The sequence below is a fragment of the Curcuma longa genome, chromosome 13, assembly GCF_044706935.1.
Source record: "Curcuma longa cultivar G26 ecotype Majalengka, Jawa Barat chromosome 13, ITB_CL_G26_1.1, whole genome shotgun sequence".
Classification (NCBI taxonomy): domain Eukaryota; kingdom Viridiplantae; phylum Streptophyta; class Magnoliopsida; order Zingiberales; family Zingiberaceae; genus Curcuma; species Curcuma longa.
In genome coordinates this window covers 5,824,793-5,845,453 of record NC_133873.1, presented here as the reverse complement: position 1 = coordinate 5,845,453, position 20,661 = coordinate 5,824,793, and the positions used below count along the sequence as shown (strand labels likewise).

At 33.6% G+C, this 20,661-nt stretch overlaps 3 protein-coding genes and 1 pseudogene across 3 annotated transcripts; 2 read left to right on the top strand and 2 right to left on the bottom strand.

The window, feature by feature from the left end:
- Positions 1-1,241: 1,241 nt before the first annotated feature.
- LOC141843944 (fructokinase-like) lies at positions 1,242-3,001 on the top strand (annotated as a pseudogene).
- A 297-nt stretch (positions 3,002-3,298) lies between these two features.
- On the bottom strand, positions 3,299-10,938 carry LOC141844529 (uncharacterized). The gene is made up of 7 exons (XM_074732561.1): positions 10,684-10,938; positions 9,641-9,712; positions 9,473-9,540; positions 6,877-7,024; positions 6,711-6,794; positions 4,828-4,902; positions 3,299-3,662 (listed from the first exon to the last, which is right to left on the bottom strand). Exons 1-7 carry the CDS (start codon positions 10,915-10,917, stop codon positions 3,648-3,650), a joined length of 696 nt encoding a protein of 231 aa, XP_074588662.1. The 5' UTR covers positions 10,918-10,938; the 3' UTR covers positions 3,299-3,647.
- Positions 10,939-12,010: 1,072 nt separating this feature from the next.
- Positions 12,011-16,686, top strand: LOC141844409 (signal recognition particle 14 kDa protein). Its single transcript, XM_074732464.1, has 4 exons — positions 12,011-12,102; positions 12,675-12,768; positions 12,897-13,006; positions 16,251-16,686. The coding sequence occupies exons 1-4, from the start codon at positions 12,100-12,102 to the stop codon at positions 16,437-16,439; spliced, it is 396 nt and encodes a 131-aa protein (XP_074588565.1). The 5' UTR covers positions 12,011-12,099; the 3' UTR covers positions 16,440-16,686.
- A 1,114-nt stretch (positions 16,687-17,800) lies between these two features.
- On the bottom strand, positions 17,801-19,621 carry LOC141844242 (large ribosomal subunit protein eL38z/eL38y). The gene is made up of 3 exons (XM_074732275.1): positions 19,563-19,621; positions 19,019-19,202; positions 17,801-18,091 (listed from the first exon to the last, which is right to left on the bottom strand). Exons 1-3 carry the CDS (start codon positions 19,563-19,565, stop codon positions 18,069-18,071), a joined length of 210 nt encoding a protein of 69 aa, XP_074588376.1. The 5' UTR covers positions 19,566-19,621; the 3' UTR covers positions 17,801-18,068.
- Between the last annotated feature and the right edge of the window lie 1,040 nt (positions 19,622-20,661).

The following is a 20,661-nucleotide window of genomic DNA, read 5'->3' as shown; positions in this document are numbered from 1 at the left end:
GTCGGATCCTATCGCGTGGCGAGTCCTGGGTGGGTCGAACGGACGAATCTCGGACGTCCATCTCCGATCGAACGCTCCGAATCAGGACTCGAGGTGGGCTTTAGGGATTGGGAATCGGGACATTTCCTGTTTTCGACCGTTGCGGCGGTTGCTCGCACACTTTCGTTAGTTTTTTTTTTCCTCTCTTTTTTTATCATATTATTTTTCTCAACTGAAATAAATTGGAAATTCCTTTACTTTTTAGAGGTGCCAATCTAAAGTGGGACCACTGAATCTAAAGAGTTCTAGTTTGGGATATTCAAGGTTTCAGTGAATCTTCTGAGAGACAATACCAATGAAGCATGGACGGGCCTAGAACAGTAAGAATTACAGAAACAAACACAAGAAACTACTAACAAAGGAATTTATATATTCACGAAGAGAAAAAAAAAAGATTTTAAAAACCTGATTAAAGAGAACCAATAGATGCAATGTAAAAAAGCAGAATTAAGTTTTTGTGTTGTTAAAAATTATTTAATAAGATAATTGAGTCAAAGTTAAAGTTAATCAAATTGCTAAAACTACTATTATTAGAGTTTGATTTAGTTTTTTTTTTAAAGTTTAGCATTGTTAGACTTTGATTTGTTAGATGTTATCTTATTTAGTTGATTAGTAAATTTGATGTTACAAAATTATTTATTTAAAAAAATTATTTATTAATTAAATAAAAGTTTTATTGATTGATATAATTTATGTGATTTATTCATAGATATTGTTGATGAATAATATTTACAAACAGTTCATTCATAATTATTATTTATGAATATTAAATTTTCAATTCAAATTTAATTGAATATTTAAAGTTTTTACATTTTAAACTTATTTAATTAATTATTAAATTTGATAATATAAATTTATTTATTTATTTTAATTTTTTTATTTATATCAATAAAAATTTAATTGATGTGTTTACAAGATATTAATCATAAACGTTGTTAATGAACATTAATTGCGAATATTATTTATGAATATTAATGAGTTGAACATGTATATATTCATGTTTATTTATTTAATTTAATCAAATATTTAAATTTATTTATTTAATTAATTATATATATATTAAATGAATATAAATAAATTTTTATAAAATTGAAAATCAAATTTGTTCAATTCATTTACTAATACTCAGCTAAAATAAAAAATAAAAAACATTTCCTGCAAATTTCACCACTGAGAACCACAGATTATTCCCAAAACATGAAATGACTCGAGAAAAAGAATACTTTGTCTTAACCAAACAAAAAGGTAAAAATTATTCTCTGATAAAAAAATCTCTGACATGAAAGATTCAGCATTACCAACCCAATAATACAAATGAATAATTCCACCCAATTTTTAAATTGAATTAACCAATCAAATCAAAACACTTTCCCTAAATTATGTTAACCGTTTTAAGATAATTAAAAGAACTCGAGTAGAAACAATTAAATAAATGTTATAAGCGGATAGGTTATTTATTTATTATGGGTTTATTTCAGTTTGGATCTCTATAGTTTAGTTCAAATGTTTTCACCCTCGACCTTTTGTTTTTACTAACTATGACCTCTTATGTAATGTTTCATTTGACAGAAAATTAGAAAATCATTAAATAATAGGGAGGAAAAGGAGAAAGAAAATGAATATTAAAAATAAAAAGATAGTAGGGGCCAAAACGAAAATCTCACCCAATTAAGATATTATACTAAATTCAATTAATTGATGTTTTATGCTTCCCCTCCCCTCCCCCGTTACTATATTTATACGGACAAACTCCCGCACCTGATTTAAGCCGCCGCGGCCGCGCCTTCTTCCTTCTCATCGAACGGGGGCTCCGCCAGGGCCGGCGACTCCTCCGGCCTCGTCGTGAGCTTAGGCGAGATGCCCATCGACTTCGTGCCCACCGCGGCTGGCGTCTCGCTCGCGGAGGACCGGGGCTTCCTGAAGGCCCCCGGCGTGCACAGGCCAACGTCGCTGCGCGTCGTCGAGAAGCTCGGCGATGATGAGTTCGTCCGAATGCTGGTGGGTATCCTCCGTGACAAAGCCAATGACGTCTCCGGCGCCGGCGCGGCGCTAGCGTTCGTCACCCTCCGTGCCGACGGGCGAGCGCGAGTTCATGTTCTATCGAAACCCTAGCGCCGATATGCTCGACCTAGATCTCATCAGAAAGGTACAGATCAATCTCCAATACCGCGATCACTACTCGTCACCTCTGAGATCCGATTGACGCATGTTTACTCCAACCGATGGATCTATCAGTTTGATCACGGAACCATGTAGATCGGCTCATCTGAAGGCGATGGAGGTAGCGAAGCAAGCCGGGGCTCTGCTCTCCTGTGATCCAAACCTCCATCTGCCGCTGTGGCTGTCGGCGGTAGCGAAGCAGATCCTGAGTCAAGATGAGCGACGTCGAGCTCGAGTTTCTCACCGGCAAAGACTCCGTCGAAGACGGGGTCGCCATGAAGCTGTGGCACCCAACCTCACTCTGCTTCTGGTCACTCTGGGGGAGAGGGGCTGCAAGTACTCCACCAAGGTCAGATTTGAATTTCAAATTTTGAATCAATAAGAAGATTCCTTTCCAATCACAACCACCGGATTTACATCTCTAACTCGCACAGAAGCCTCAAACACCTTCCTTTTTTTTCCTTTGCCGAAGGATTTCCAAGTATAGAATCCTTCTCTGTCACACAGGCCTACACCACTGGTGCCGGCGACGCCTTCGCCGGTGCATTGCTGGGAAAGACCGTGATATCTCGTAGTTGCTCTTAACGTTCGTCATTAGAAGATGCATCTAAGTAATCACTCAACTAATGTGACATTGTTGCAGGACGAACGGAAGCTAGAGACGCTGTTACAAATTGCTAACGCGCGCGGAGCCATCACCGCCACCAGAAAGGAAGCAACCCCAGCACTGCCAAACGTTGCAGAAGTCTTGCGACTTATTAAAGAGTGTTCCCAATCACTTCTGGGAGCTTGTGGATGCTGATTTGAATATGAGAAACATACAGATGCTTTAAACTTTTTAATCATCTCTAAGTTCTAGTGACAAGTTCACTACATGGTGCATGAAATTGAGGCAAATTGTTCTGCAAGAAAGGTTCAGATTACAGCATAAACAGAAACACTAAACTAAATCGAAACTTTACCTGTGTGACGCAGGCGAAATACATCCCTAGTATACAATCATCGATCCAAAGATGAAGAATGAACAAAAGTAAAAATACCACAAACCATAAATAAAGGGTATTGCTTCATATTCTCTAAAGTAATTACAGTTCAATATTCTAACTTAGTAAATCTTGAGCCAGTAGACCAATATAAAGGTTGGCCAGACGACTGTTTTCTATAAGCCGAGACAGAGCCTCATGCCCATTTCTCCATTGGATGAACACATGAGAAGATCCGAGAAACTGACGTATCCATTTTGTTTTTTGTTTTTTCAAGAAATGAGTTTTGTTCACAATAGTGCAACATCTCAATTATGTATTGTCGATGGGGGTCTGAACTTGTGTGAAGATACACCCCCTCCAATTTCGATGATGGTTCCTTCGTAGCAGTGTCTTGGCAACTAGGAAAGCAGGAGGAACTCTCCATTCATGGATGATGGATGAGAGAAGTATAACTGGCATTTGTCATAAACCTTGGACCTGTGAATACATGTGTTTCATGAGACCAGTACATAAATTTTGAAGAACAGTATATTAAACAAAATGAATTATCATACTGCAAATTTGTTTCTCCTGGTTTTAGCACCTCTATTACAATATGTTGGGTGAGCTTAAAGTCAAGCAAAGGCAAGGATAAGACGCCGAAATCATGGTCCGGATGGAATATGTTTCGAAACATTGGATTGTTGATAAGGATAGTATGCTAGCTGAGAAACTCAGTAAGAATGCAGCGATAGTAGTAATGAAACTGGCTCTGGTTTTAAAACCAGAATCAGTTTTGCATTGTTGGGTTGGGCCAAGTTAGAAAGAGAAAACATAAAAACAATTTCAATCAAGAACCAAAAATTGAATCAGATTGATTCAGAATTTCTGATTTCTGGTTTACTGAATATCCCTTAGTAGCTTTGATATTTGGACTCACCATTACCCCTCCATATCCTTATCAAATACCAGTACTCGATCACGATCTCTCTGAGTTGACACGTGAAACTACTCTGTGTGGACTCATCATTATCTCCTTCATATCCCTATCAAATGTAACTCGGACACCATCACTCTTAATGGGCACCTGATATCTCTAATGACTACTATAAGTAACCATGTCAAACACTTAGAATCTACACCCAGAGTGGATATTCATACCGAGTCCGAGTAAGATAGGCCAGTGCACCTTAGAAAGGCATGTGCTACCCGGTAATTGTACAAGAGGGAGACATGCCATTTTTTACAAATCAAATAACCAATCACATTGTTATGATTGTTTCAGCACACCCATATGATTACAGGAGACATGTATAGGCTCATAATGTACATTATGCTCAATTTGTATCGTGTCATGTCATAATGGAATTATATCGTTTGAATCAATAGAAAATCATATAAAATAATGTAAAATATAGTTTTATGAGGTATAAGATTAACTAACCTGCCTAAGAATTACGTTCTACTATTAGTTTTTTTTCACAGAAAATGAAGTATTGTAAAATAATCAATTCGTGTCATCACATTTATACACCTGTATTGCGTCCATTTCGGATTTTGTTTCAATTATTGTGTTACAGATCAGATTGTGTTGTCAAATTGTCTAATATTGCCAGCTCTACTTAATATGCATAAAATTTCATTTTTCATATTCAAAACATACCTGCCGTCTCCGAACGTAGCAGGAACGAGCTATCACATAACACGGAAGGAGAAGGCCAGCAACCTGGAGAGATACCTGCAAGTAAAAGAGAGAACCGTTTGTGTATTTGCATGAAATTCTCCATAAAATGCTACCACAAAAATAGGAGAGTTTCAGAAGATATACAGGAGAAGCATAAAACCTATTAAACTTCAACATGATATGCAAAATGACAAAAAAACATGATTGAAAAAAGGATCATATCTTTTGTTTTTTTACTCCATTGCTAGCTCATTTTATAAAGAATGAGTCATGTTATCAAACTATAAAAATGGATTAGGATCTCATGTAATTGACAAAATTTTAAATTAATACAATTTCCAATTTCCTTTTCTTTGGGTGAGAATAAGTAACTTTGGATCGTATCTTTATCCTTCCATTGTGTTGCGTCAAATGGTATTAGAGTCGAATTCCTAATTTGGTATTCAATATTTTTGCATCTATCGTCCTTGTTATTGATTTTCCTTATCACTATTTTTTTCCTCCACCACTGTCATCCCACCTATCATACTTTCGCTTGTTGTTACTATTCAACACACTATGTTCTCTCTGCACAATCATTATTCCTTCTTTTTTTCGCTACTAATCTGCCCACCGCAGCCTTATCATTGAGTAGTATTGTCCCAACACACTAAGTTTGTTATTTTATAAAGAATATGTCATATTATCAAACTATGAAAAGGAGTTAGGATCTGATGTAATGGACAAGTTCTTGAATTAATACAATTTGCAATTTCTTTTTCTCTAAGAATGAATTGGTAACTTTCCTCTGGGCGAGGATCATATTTTTACTGTTCTATTGTGTTGCGTCAATGCTTCTACTATATGAACTTCATCATGATTACCAACTTACTAGTACAACAGTGCATTACTTCTAAAATAAAAATCCAAATAATCCTTTCAGATACTTGTGTAAGTATGTGTAGCAAAAAGGTTTAGCAAAAGTCAAGTCAATGAACGAAATAAAAATACATCCTAATCAAAAACAAGAGTTAGAAGGCAAGAACACCAAAGTACGATGAGATGCCTTTCTATACAAAAACATCTCAAGTTATCAGATTTGGTCAAAAGAGTCTTCTCTCTAAATATGTATAGGTTAGAGGCAAATGCCATCAACTGAAATTTGAGCTTAGCCTACAATGATAAAATACTAAATAGGTTTATACACTAGAAATTTGAGCTTAACCACTTTCAGCTACATAAACATAGTCCATTTTGTTCAAGTTGTCAGGAAGTCAATGTCAATCTTATATATCATAACAACTTCCTGATATGATTTTCCAACATAGTTTTGTGATATTGAGTGATGATGTTGGAAAAGTGTGATAACATGGATATTACCTAAGAATTGTCTTGTATAGTTGGTATTTTTGTGAAAAAAAAACATTATGATATTCTTTACTTTGTAACCAGATGCCAGAAGTGTATTCACATTTCGAAACCTAAGGATGTGTTTCCTATGGGGAGGAAATGAGGTGAGAAAAAAAATATCAATACTGAGAAAAAAAAATCTGTGAATATCCAATAAAAATAGTCTGTTCCACATGTTTCCTATGAAGGATGGAAAATCAATGGAAAAAAGTGATGTCACCAATAACAGACAACCACATGAGTAAGTGATATTGAAAAAATTTTCCTCTAGTTTTGGCCAGATGGGCTTTGGCTGATTTGGAAACATTTAATCTGTCGAGAAAATTTTCCCTTCAACTTTTTACTCCTAGGGAAACAAGGAAAAAATTATAGTTTCCACCTTATTCCTGCACCTACTTTTTCCATCCCTAACTTTTTCAATCTTAGGAAAAATGACCTAAAAATTATCAGGAAGGAGCAAAAAATCATCTTACATCACATATTGATGATATGTCCTGCATCATTCCAACTTCCTTCATTGCATTAAGAACTTGGCGGATAAAGAGAAGCAACATCAACTGTAAAAGGCCAGAAACAAATTAGAAATTCCATACTTAGATGCAAGGGACACTTTAGTTGTGACAAAGCAATCAAGCATACAATTAGAGCAACTGTATGACAAAAAGCGATCCCACGGGAACCAGCAGCAGCATAATCTTCATAATCTGCATTTAGCAATTCCTGTTCTGCAGCTGAGATGGCAAGCAAATGTGACTCTCGAAGGTCAAATTGTGAACTCCAACTTTGCCTGGGAACATAGCAAGTTATGAATAGATTCATGATTTGAGAATTTGTAGAGAAGAAAAAACATATCATTAATTTGATGAATCCCCATGACAAGTAACAAACAGCCTAAGTAGTTCAAATGTAGTCTGCTGCACAGAGAAATACAACTCACACAGAAAATTAAAATTTTCATTAATTGGAAGATAAGATAACAAGAGGGCGTTAGGAACTCTTTTAAAGGCCCTAACATTGGCTTGTTCTAGACAAGAAACTATCTATCCCCTAGCTACTTAGCAACAAATAATTACTTCCTGAAATAACTTATCCTACTAAAACATAAATTTTCCTATTTTGTCTTGACTTCTTCAAATAAAAATCCAAAACTTCTAACTTCCAAATTTAAAATTTTCCTAATTTTAAAACACATCAATTGCACCTAATGAATTCTGATCATAATATAAGCATTTAATTGAGTAGCATAATAGATACAACTCCTGATTATTAACTAGAATTCATAACTCCTCTTAATGATCAAATCATTTGAGTAATAGATGGTATGTATGACAGATAGAGATTCCAAAATCATGAATCATTGGTCAGCAGACATAAGCAATAACTTCCCAAATTTAATATGATGCTTAACAAAATTAAGAAAAAAAGAGCTTGCAGAGTGATCCAGACAATTATTACTGCCTGAAGAACTTAATTGTCTAATTTGCACTGTAAAGTCTACTACCCAAGTTCCAGATTTGTTCTCAAAGCCACCATCCCTCTCCTCTATCCATCACCCTCAGTATCCACTTGGTCCATCCTCTTCTCTTCAACCTCTACTTCTGTAGCAATCCCCACTGCTAATGGTTCTAACGTGACAGATCCCTCCTCAGCATCCTCCCCCACCCTTTAACCTGCTACTCCTTCCCCTTCATGGCATTCTCTCCTTCCTCCCACCCTCTGGTCCCCTACAACCACCTCACTAGTTTTTCCTCCTCCCATCTTCCCCCATCCTATGTCAATGACTTCGTTTATAGATCCTCTGCACTGTATCTTATCTGCTATTCTGCCATAGACTTACCTAATGTTCTTTGAACAGGTAAGCATACCTCCGCAATGCATCCAACTGTCGAACTCTATTTTATTGCTATATTTAAGACATAGTTGTCTAAATGATATCAGGATCAAGATCACATAGTAAAAAAAATCAAAGTACTAGTTACACCAGATTGGTAGGAATAGTGAAATCAGAATGGAAAAAAATTAAAAATAAGACAGATATAGTAAAAGCATTTATATAGAGATTGCGATAGATGTTCTAAAATTTTAAGAAAAAATTTTATCATCCACTTGTTAATAATGCAATATACAAAGAATGTCATATTTATTAAGATGACATAAATGAATTAAAAAATCACAATCATTAATAATATTATTATTAGTAAAGATTTCTCAATTACATGTTAATGTATTTTTTTTATAAAAGCTATATTTATTTATTATGGAATGTTACACAGTTTAGTCGAGTCTCAAACCACATTCAAATTGGCCTTTTACTTGAAGGAGGGGCAATTGTTGTTGATTACAAAAGATTATGACATTCTCTTGATCCATAATAAGCTCTCTTGGTCCACAAAAAAGCAAGCAATCAATATCAAGAGAGAGAAAGATGGATGAGTGTGAGTTGAATGACAGGTCCTAGATTCAAAGTAAGCAAGGCTAAGCAATTTAAAGGGTGGTGATGATTTTTTCCTTTCTCGAAGTTCCCTAAGAATCAAATTGCTTTTTTGAAGTCATCTCAATTTGATCAAGTTTTGACTTTATTTCATCCATTTTTACTCCCAATTTGACCAAATTGCATTAATTTTTTAATGCAACTACTTCATTTCTAGCTAATTTCTTTGAATCCCTAGCTTCTCTACACTTCCCCTCAATCTTTGTGAGATGTTGATTTCTTAGATCAACCATTGCCAATACCAATCTAGCATAGGCGATCCATATCAATAGCTGATATTTCCAACTATTATTTAAGCCCCAACATTTGACAAAAGAAAGGACCAAAAGCAGGGGGGGGGGGGGGGGGGGGGGGGGGAATACCAAAGCTAAGTTGTGATGGATACTTTAAACATATATATACAGCATTAATTAATAGCAAAACCCATTAAAGAAAGTTAGTTTAAAAAATATTTAAATCAGTAAAACTTTCTTCAGTTCACTAAACAGTCTTGCCAAAAAAAAGTTTTGTAAAAGTGTTCATGGTAGGCAACTGTGCATAAAATTCTTATGAATTGAAGATGAACTACATGAACTTAATTGTGTCTATGATGTTTAATTTAATTTCTAAATATAAATGTTATTTGGTGTAAATATGAAAAGTTTGGTAGTTGTTCAAAGAACCTATTCAAAAAATTCAACCAAAAACTGACAATATATTTCAAACACTTTTATACTTGTACATAATATAAATATTAGCAAGTACCTGATATCAATTGTCGTTATATCGGGACCAATTTCAGTTGAGGGGGAAACATAATCTGGAGCAAAAGCCTATTATAGAAGTTTTTTTTTCAGTAATCTATCTATTAAACAAAATAGAAAAGCATACTAAAAATGGTGTACATTCTCATAAAATCATTTGGACAGTAACCTGGCTGCAGATTTCACAAGTGATATTCCCTTTCTTATTGCACCATTTCTGTATACATTTTCTATGGGCAAACTGTATAAACCAATACAAGAAAGTCAAATAATTACCGGACTGTAATAATACCAATTTACCATCAAATGAAAAAGAACTAACGAACAGATAAAATCAATCTCCCAGAAATCACATGACTTAGTGAAAATAAAAACAAACCCATCTTTACAAAGAAAAGACATGGAAAACCAAAGAAGTTACAACAAAAAGTTGAAATCATCTAAAAGTTAGTTGCCAAAGTTGAGAAACAGAAGTGGGACCTTAACTCTAATACTCTACTAGAATGATTACCGCATGGTAATGCTATTTCTTTCCTTAAATTCAGTTAATTCTCTTCCAGATTTTGCTATATGTTAAATTGAGTAGCAGTAATTTTCCATCAAAAAGGCAGAAAAGTACTACGAAATTACAGTTTCTTATTAATGCAACAGTGTTCTGCTATAATTGTAGGGTTCTTGTATAATGATACAAACGGATAAAAACAGGAATCAAAAAAAGATTGTGCAGTAGAAGCATGTGCCAAGAATAAGAAACCGAGTTATAAATTTTGGCATCAATTATAAGAACTTCAGTCACCCACAACGCTTCTAGTTTGAGAGCCTTTAAAATGTTTGTCTATCAAGTATGTCCACACAATGAGTTGTCAAAAGCTACATAATATTATTTTATGAAAGCCGTCAACCTGTGATGAAAAGGACATGTAAAACCCATAAACAAAATCCAAAAAAAGAGGGGAAAGAAAATAATAACTATGGGATTTATTCCTTCAGACAAACAATGCAGATTAATAGTTCATTGAATCTTCTACATGTACAAAAAAATAGGCTACATATCTAAAGTACACGATAATCCGAGTTACTAATTCACAAAGTGAAAGCAAAATCTTTTTTTTTTAAAAAAAAACAAGACTTTTGAAACACAACACTACGACTAACGGGGGAAAATTCTTCCAGAACCTCGAGGAGGGGAAGAGTAGAGGAGGATACAGATACCTTGAGGGTTCCAGTACAAGCACAAGGGGATTCCAAGTCGCATTCATCCCCTTCCTCTTGGCAAATCCTGCACTCAGCCACTTCCCCTCCCTTCTTACTATCGCCATTGGTCATCCAGCTCACCGAGCAACCCGGCGCTGACGTAACGTCGTACGACGCCAGCGATCCTTTACCGCAGCGAGAAGAATCCAAGCACACCGCCGAGTCGACGCGCAGCCGGAAATCACCGACCATCGCCTCCCTCTCTCTCTCCCTCCCTCTTTGCTTTGGTACGGAGAAAAACAATGGAGCACAAGGACTCAAAACAAGGGTTTTATATTTGAAAACAAATAAAATTCTGAGGAAAAATTCACTTTGCTCCCTCTTACAGTTTAAAATTATCAATTTCCTACAGAAGTTCTCGAAAGCTTTCCAAAATACCCTTAGATTCAAGTTAAGATCGCGGGATCATACGGCAAATAAAATCTGAAAAAATCCAAGGAAATTTTTGCAATTAAAATAATAATTTGAAATACTTTATGGAATATTTCTAAAAAGAGGGGGAAGATTATTCCGAAAAATCAGAAGGGCATTCAATGAATTAGTCCTTTTTAATTTTTGAAAATATTTATTTTTTATTATAATTATAATATTTATAATCTTATAACTACTACACTTGTACGATTTTAAAATATCAATATCAAGTATAATATAATATTGATTTTATAATAAATTAAAAAAGAATGGCCTATGATTCTAAACTTATCCGGCATTATTATTGAAAGAGTAAGATTAAACCTGAGATTAGGTGGTAATGAATCTAATGATGAAGCTAATTAAAACTCAGGGGCTCAAAATTAAAATAGCAGAAGAAGTTGGCCTTCATTAATAAAAGATTTTTTCCCTCAAAATCCTCGTAAAAGTTATTATTACCTTTTTATCCCCTGCCCTTGGCCAACAACGTACAAACAAAGATAAAAAAGAGGCCATTGTTGAATGTTAGGTCGATGAGAAGCTCAATTATGTTTAATTTCTGCCCCAAAATTGGGGGAAAAGACATAATTTGAGCCCCACAATTAAAAATAAAGTAGAGAGGAAAAGGGACTGACCACCAAATTGAGCTCGCCCTTGTCTCTTCAAGTTAATTCGATATTGCATCGTAATATTTATTTGCTTCAGATGATTTTTAAATGTTATCTATTTATTTTTCTAAATTATTTGATGGGCCAATCCTGCATTTTCGGCCTGTATGGAAGCGGGCCCGTTGTTGGCCCATTTATCAGTGGATCGGATACGAACGGTCAAGATATCGAGTAGGAGCCCGACCCAAATCGACCGGACTCGGCGTCGCTGTTCTTTCGATCGGAGTCTTAAAACGGCGAGCGAAGGGGAAGGCTTTGCTTGATTTTGATTCGTCGAATTGGAGTCCATTGAAAGATGGTGAGTTTCTTGCTTTAGCCGCCAGTTCTGCTGCAATTTCTCCTCTTGTTTTTCTGAAATTTGGCTTGATTTTGCTCCGTTATCGTGCGCTGATCGCATCCTTTTCGGTTCCATATTTGTTTTTCTTTCGACGTTTTTGATCTGGTATTTTCTGGATCGTTTGGTGGATCAGTTGTTTTGTTCATTATTGGTTGCAGACTATTTTAGTTCTAGGTTTGTTCGTTTTCTCTATTTGCAGAAATTCTTTTACATTTTTCCTCTCTCTTGTTGAAAGATCTATTAGTTCCTTTCAATCAAATATGTCCATCTATTTGTTGATTTCTTCCTTCAAAATTATCTTTTTGTAACTAATTACAGTATTGCATCTGACAATTCTTAGTTTTGTGCTTGGGAAATTTTCTGCCCCAATTCGGTCTCCTTTTTCGATCTTTCGGTAAATAGTCGCATCGTGTTTCATCACAATGAGGGTTTTCTTTTGAAGCAAAAGAAAAAAAAAACAATGAGTTCCGTTTCACTGGCAAAGTTGAATGGGTTTTTCTCATTTGTTGTCTCTTTGTTCAATCGATGTTCAGGTTCTTCTGCAGCCAGACCCGTTTCTTAATGAGCTTACTAGCATGTTTGAGCGCTCAACAGAGAAAGGATCTATCTGGGTCACCCTCAAGCGTTGTTAGTTGATCAATTCCTTTTTTTTCTTCACCAGCTACTTTTATCTAAGTTTCAATTTTTAAGATGGAATATATAGTAATGTTATTTATGAGGACCTTTTTCTTTTTTGCCCTTCCTCCAACAAATAGCATCTATGAAGTGCAAGGCAACTAGGAACAAAATGGAGACTAGTGGGCAACCAATTGAGTATCGTTGCCTTGTTCGTGCTACTGATGGCAAGAAGACCATCTCTACTTCGGTGAGCTCTTAGCTGATGAACATTGTCTCTTAACTTCTAATATTTAAAAATATGCATACTTAAAATCACTGTTTGCAGCCAATGGAGAATAGTTAAACGCTTGTTAGTTTTTTAATATATTTTATTCTGTTCTGTACTAGTTAGGTGCTATGGAGGTTAATTGTTTTATATGTTTACAAATACGCCGTAGCTGGGGATCGAACCGCGGGTCCCTGAGTTATAATCCGGATGTCCTACCGTTGCACCATTGCCCTATGGAGGTTAATTATTTTATATGTTTTCGATTCACTTGTCCACACATTTTCTTCTCCAGTCTTTCTTTCTTTCTTCCCCAAAGTATAATGTATCTTTTGCAGTGATGATTACACTCATGAACATCCTTCATGGTCACTTGCAGTATTTGAGATTTTTTTTAGAAGTATTTTGGAGAAATAGTAGGAAGGTCGTTGCTTTAGATTGCTGCTGTTTTGATTGCTTATTTGCTGGATTAACTTCCCGCAATATATGCTACTCTTACTATTCCTGGTGAGATGAGTTCCACAGTTTATGCTGCCTGTGCAATTGGGAATAGGGATCTTGTAGGATTTTACATGTAAATTGATGAATGTCAATTTGTACAATGTTTTTTTTCCTCTTTTAGCAATATTGAAGCCCATGAATACTAGTAAGATTATCCTTCAGTTTATGGCTAACCATATTGGAATTCCAACCTCATTCCAGTAAGATACGATAGAGTTTGTACATGTTTCAATTTTTTGTTTTGTTTCTTTGATTATCATTCATTCATCATTTATCAAGCTGAGTTGTTTCACATATTGTTTGTTGGAAAGCATATTATTCTTCTGTACATTTCAAATACTTTTAGAAAGACTCTAGTAGATCATCATACTTTGGCTTACTGATGTATACTGAGTCTGCACCATAGATGGGTCTTGCCAATAACTTCATTATTAAATTTTCATTTCATTTAGTAGTTTGTTTAATTTGTACTCTGAATGACCCAGATGGTTAGTTATACCGTGATGAACTTTGTTCTAACCTTTTGGAAAAACTTCAAGATTGTAACTATTGTCGAACTATGTGTTTTTATAGCAATATCATGATTATTTTTTTTTCCTTCCTGACTAATCTACTTCACTTGACAATTGTAACTTGTATCTTGTAGTGTTTTGTCCATAAGAAAATGAGATAGAACTCCTTTATCATTACCGATCTAAAGGTGCCTACATATTACCACCACCAGAGCCACCTTCATTATCATCATCAAATTGTATTTATCCCAACTATTTAGGGCCTATTGACCTCCATGCAAAGATATATCATTAATAATATTCAAGACTCAAATCAATCTAATCTATTTTATCACTTTAACTAGTGTTTTCTTTAATTAAAGTTACTTTAATCAATTTAATTGTATCATTGCTCTAATCAATTCAACTATAGTGGTGCATTTGGTTCACAGGAATTGTTATTCTATTCCTATGAATAGTTATTCTATTTCTATAAATTCTGGTGGAATAACACATTCGATTAGCCTTTTCAGCTTTTTAACCAGTGTTTTCTTTCTTTCCTATTTTCCTTTCTTTTCTTGTTCTTCTTCATGTCTTTGCATCTGGTATCTGACATGGCCAATAGCGAAAAAATAAAAATAAAAATGGTGGAGTTGGACTAGCCAATCCCTACCATAGTTTACTACGCGAATCAGGTCATTATTGTATTATGATAGCACTGTATATACTAATCTGAAGACGTAATGGTGTGGCTAAAATAAGAACAATGATTTTCAGTTATCATTAGTTTCAACTTTCAAGGAAAAGTTATGATTTAGTTTAGAGGCTCTTGGCTGATATGCCAATTATTTCATTGGCATGAACTAGATGATGAACATGTTTTACAAATCTCAGTTTAAAGAATCGACAAGTAGAACAATTAATTACAATGAAATGAAAAATGACATGCAGTTTTGCTAACTGAATTGTTTGATATGCTTACAACTTCTGCTAATCACTAGTGAAGTCACTGTTCCTAGTGGAGCACTTCAAACTTAAATGCAATATACACAGGTCACCTTCTGAAGAAAATTGTATTAAAAATGGATGTTGTTAGCACTTTTATTATCTATCTTTAATCATTATGTTCCTATGACATACTTTTTGTCACTAGACAGATGAGTGATGTATTACTTTCGACACCATGAATTTTTGCTATTTCATTACAAAGGGATATGATATTTTGCTTCTGCTAGAATTACTGTGGCATATTGAAATGTTCAGTTTTTCCTATTGGCCTGTAACTTGATTAGAATAAATATTAGATAATTATAACCAAGTTTTTTTCTCACTCCATTATGAATTATCCTAATTTTATGTTTTCAATCTTCAAGTTACCTGGCGCTATTGATTGTTCCAAAGCATGGGCATGTCTTGGGTTTTCATTCAATCATGTGTATACCAGATGAAGATAATTTCATGTGTACTGAAATAGATTGGCAGATACATAGGACAACAAGGTTAAAAATTATGCAAAACCAAGTAATCCTATGTTGTTAATTTGATGCCTTCTTTAGAATAACAAGCAAGTAGGAAAAAAAAATGTTTTTTCATTTACTTATGGGTTGCATTTACCATCTTGTACGAAGTATTTAAAGAATAGTTACGTGATTCAGTCCTTGAAATAGCATGCCACATTGCATTTACTGGTCTGAATAGTAGCTTTTTTGGCTTTCCAAATACTGTCATTGCCACAGGCATTCAATTAAAGACCCGTATAAGGTCAGTATCAATGATTTTTATTTTTTGTTACTTGCTAGTCGTTAGGATACAAACATTAAACTAGAGATTATAAATTTTTTAATTGTGTTTTCTTTTTCACATTGCTTATACTGTTTGGGTACTCATTTTGGCCTAAAGAATCTGAAGAGTAACATGAAAACAAAGTTTAGATAACATTGGTTGTTGTTGGGAAGCTTTTTCTGATTCTTAACATTTTTTGTTATTAGTGGTTTTCTCTTGGTAAGAATTTGAATTGTGTCAGAATAGAAACTTATGCTCCATTTCATTTGACAATATTGAGATTTGCCAGTTTCTCCTTCATATACGCCAACGAAGTTGTATTTTCTCAAATTGCTAGCTTCTCAATGATTTTTCATCTCTATCATTTTAGAACTTTAAATATACCAATGAGTTCATGATGGTTGCTTTTGAATGCCACTTACTGTTTTTTTTTTTCATAAATATTCTGCTAGCTTTCGGCAAAAGAATACCAGAAATTCCAAGCTTCTTATGCAACTGTTCTTAAAGCTCACATGAATGCTCTAAAGAAAAGGGAAAGGAAGGATAGGAAGAAGACCGTCGAGCCTGAGAAGAAACAAGATTCATCCAAGTCAAACTCCTCGAAGAAGCGAGCATCGACAACCTTGAAGCCCTCAAAATGAGGCATAATATGAGTTGTTCTGGTTCTCAAGTCTGCAGTGGGCCCTTCCAGGATGATTAGCATTCTGCATTGCCAGCCAAAATCAATTAGTTTTCCATGACAATGAGGTAATTTTTGTGGATCCTGGAATGAATTTACACCCTTCAGAGGGAAATTTCTCTAACGTTCTTAAGTTTTTCAAAAGACTGAATTTTGCAATTGTTCTCCTGTGAGAATTGTTAGAACTATATTTGTCTGATGCTTTTTTTTAATGATTTAAACAATAAGGGCAAGAAGAGCTTAAAGTTCAGGCTTAATTTTTTTTATAAAAAACAATAGTTTAATTTTGTTAATATTCTTTTAACAAATTTCGACTTGGTTCAGATTTGGGAAATTGCTAGATGAACACAAAGAATGCATTTTTACTTTCCAGAAATTCATAAAATAAAAAAATAAAAAAATAACAATTCTATAAGTAAAATTATTATTTACTTTGATGGATCTGCACAGCTCAAAATACAAGTGTAAGGGCATATATGAGTCCATAAGACTAATGAGGCTCACATTTATATTTGAACTTGTGCAAGTCCATTAAGATGGAATGATCATCTTAAAATGAAAGTTTTACCTTACAATTTGACCATATATATATATATATATATATATATATTAACTTTTAATTATGTATATTCATTAAAAGAAAAAAAAATCTTAACATCTGCAATGCTTGTTAAAAGAGCGTTAATAACGCTTTTTTAATCTCTTTCCAGGTGACGTGATTTCATACACCACATTACCTTTTATATTCATCAAAAGTAATTAATTTTTTAAAAATAAATATGCATGTTAGAAGAGGGTATAATAATAAAATTATTATGTCATAAAAAATAAAATTCATCATCTTAACGATCTCATAAGATCAGAATCGATCTCATGACCATCTATAAAAAAATAAATTAAAAAATTATAATTAATCATAATAAAAAAAATATTATTTTGACTTTGTCAAAATTCATTAATTTTAATAAATCAAATATAAAAACTATGGATTTCAAAAATAAAAATAATCTCTTATAAAATATAATAAGACTGCATATAATATTTAAAACATAGTATGACTGCATAAGATAGCCCTTCGCCAAGAACCACGTGACTAAAAATTTCATGCCCCAAACTGTTTTTTTTTTTCTTAATAGATATACACAGTTGGATTCTAAAGGACTTGGAACCCCTGCATACTCTTACATTAGAGTTCCATACACATTTGCATTCTAAACAGTAAAAATTCCATCTAAATGAAATAAATATTTTATCAAATTGTAACTGTAAGAGTAGTGATGTGGTTCTAAAAATCACAATATTTTAAAGCAAAATTGGCTCATCTGAAAAAAAAATACACGAAACTATTCATTAAATGGGGCAAAATGTGATAAAACAAAGAGGATGAACTCAAGTCTTGCACATTCCAAATAAGCAAATGCATGTAGATTCCTCAGCAAAACAATAATAGCTCAAATATGATCCTTCAAACACATTAGGACAGTGACAATCCATTCTACAAAGGAGGACATCACTACTACTATGCTGAAAAGAAATAAACTCAATGGCTGCTCAAAACCAAGGGCCAGTCAGGGAGTTTTAAGCTGCATCTTCAGATTTCTTGGACGCTCAAACCTATAAAAACAAGCAAATAAAATTAACAAAAGAATCTATTTGATGATAGTAGCAGCTTGCTCAGCTGGTTTAGCAAACACAAAAATTGACTTTCTTGCAACAATAATTGGCAACCAACAAAATCAACATGCAGGTGCAATATCGATCTCCAATTGATTCCGGACAAGAACTTAAAGAAAATGAGATATCAAACACCTAGATTAATACTTGTGGACAATAATCTATGGAAGTAATAGTAGAGCTGGCTTAGCAAACAAAAACTTCCTTGCATAACTGGTGTTGATAAATCGAACATCAAACACTGGACGGCAAAAATGAGGTATCAAACACCTATAGGCACTTGTGCAGGATACCTGTAGCTGGCTCACAGAAAGGTTGACTCACTAGATGATTAGCTCACAAGACTGAGAAACCAAATTCCTTGCCTTACGAATTTGATCATATCATAAACTCATCCTAACATAATTTAAAGGGAAAAACAGATTAAGTTTATGATATTTTCTAGCTTACAAAATATCAAGGTTCACACAACACTTCACTCTTTAGTCAATGTTGCTCTGTCAAGAATTCTCATATCTCAAATCCCAATGAAACTTGCTTCTGAAATTATTACATGTAGAAACTTCAACACTTTATTGTGAATTTTGAACACTAAATAGCTTGCGGCCTATTTCATTTACTACTGTTCAAAGTTCAGATAATTAATACAAGATCAAATTTTTAATAGTTCAGCCTTTGATTTTGTTTGTGTAGAACTCTGTATAAAAAAAATTAACCAAGACGCCATAACATAAGTCATTAAATCTTCAAATAACTATGAAAAGCGTCACTTTTAAAGCAATAAAAAGATTCATGAATATATATAATATAAATCAAGGTGAATCCGATAAAAGTAAATAACAAACAGATGTCCATTCCGAAACCAACCTGGAGGAAGAGATTGCTTCAACTTGTTCGCCTTCTCAGAGTCAAATACACACAGTGTGTAGAGGTACTTGGAGCAGCGAACTTTGAACTTTACGACATCCTTTCCTCTTTTAATCTTCACTGATCGCGCATCTTTCCTTCTCGCAGTGAGAAGGAAATCCTTAATCTCATGGATCTGCTTCGGCTGCAAGTAGTGGAAACCAAAAATCATTATTTGCACAGTAGATACGACAAGACGATTGTTTCCGATAAAGGAAAAAATGAATATGGGCATTTTTAGTGGGGAAAAACTGAAATGTAAAGAGAGCGGTGATGATTCAGCCGTTATAATTCTTCTCGAACGAAAAGCTCAGAGAAATCGAGACGATAACTGCACCAAGCGAGTTCATTTACCGATTCACTAAAGCTAAAGTTCACAAGATGAGATCCAAAACACAAATATACGCCAAAATTTATCCCCGATACAAATTTTTTCTACACAATCGATGCGAATGAGAGAAAATAATTGGAATAACAATACAAGGCAGAAGAAAAGAAACAATACCATCCTCGAACCGCTTCCGTGGCGATTAGCAGTCGATCTTACGAAGCAACCGTGGCTGCGTTCGGAGGAGCGCGGACTTTAATATACGATGGAAACCCTAATTTTGCCAAGCTGTGCCTTGGCTAAATTACCTAGATGCCCTTGCAATAATAGTACTAACCTATCCATTGAAACCACCTATGTGGCAATGTGGGTCACATTATAGTTAAAGTGATTAAAGTTACTAATTGAATGGAGAAAGATGATAGATGATTGAGATAATATTTTTTGAAATTATTATAATTTTTTAATTTATTTTTTGTTAAAAAAATTAATTATAATTTTTTAATTTATAAGACAGACTTATTAAAATATAAAATCGTTAAAAAAAATTGAGATAAATTTCATCGTTTGAGATTGACAAATTTCAAAGAATCAACAATCATTGTATTCATATTTAGTTATTTATTAAGAAATATTTCAAATTTAGAATATTTTTTTCAAGTTCACGTAGAAATATTATTATTCTTATACTTCACTTAAAATATTAATTTAATAAAATCAAATATATATAACACTTTTATTCATGAATGATAATTTCCAAACCTTCAAATCTGAAAAATTCAATATCCGACCAAGAAAATATAAAAGAATTTTTTAATCTGATTAAATAATCGAATATGAATTTGATATAATTAATATTTTATTTGAATATCCGATTAAATTAAAATATATATATTAATATATATATATATATAAATAAATGATAATAAAATATTTAAATAGAATATGAATATCAGTCATGAAAATTAAATACAAGATAATGAATATAATAAATATAAATATAAAATCCACCTCAAATCCGATCAAACATATCGCCAATAATCCTAAATGTATATATTTGTTTTTAGACATTTCAAACGAGAAAATAAATTTTTAATGGAAAAAACCTTATTCGTTGGGGAAAAATAATAAACCAATAAAAAACCTACAAAATATTTTATAACTAGAATAAAATTGAAATAATTATAAGAACTCGGGAATCAATTAAGAGTAATATGTTTTTAAAAAAAAATCCAATATATCTTAACAGAGTAACAAATAAAATTCTAATTATTCA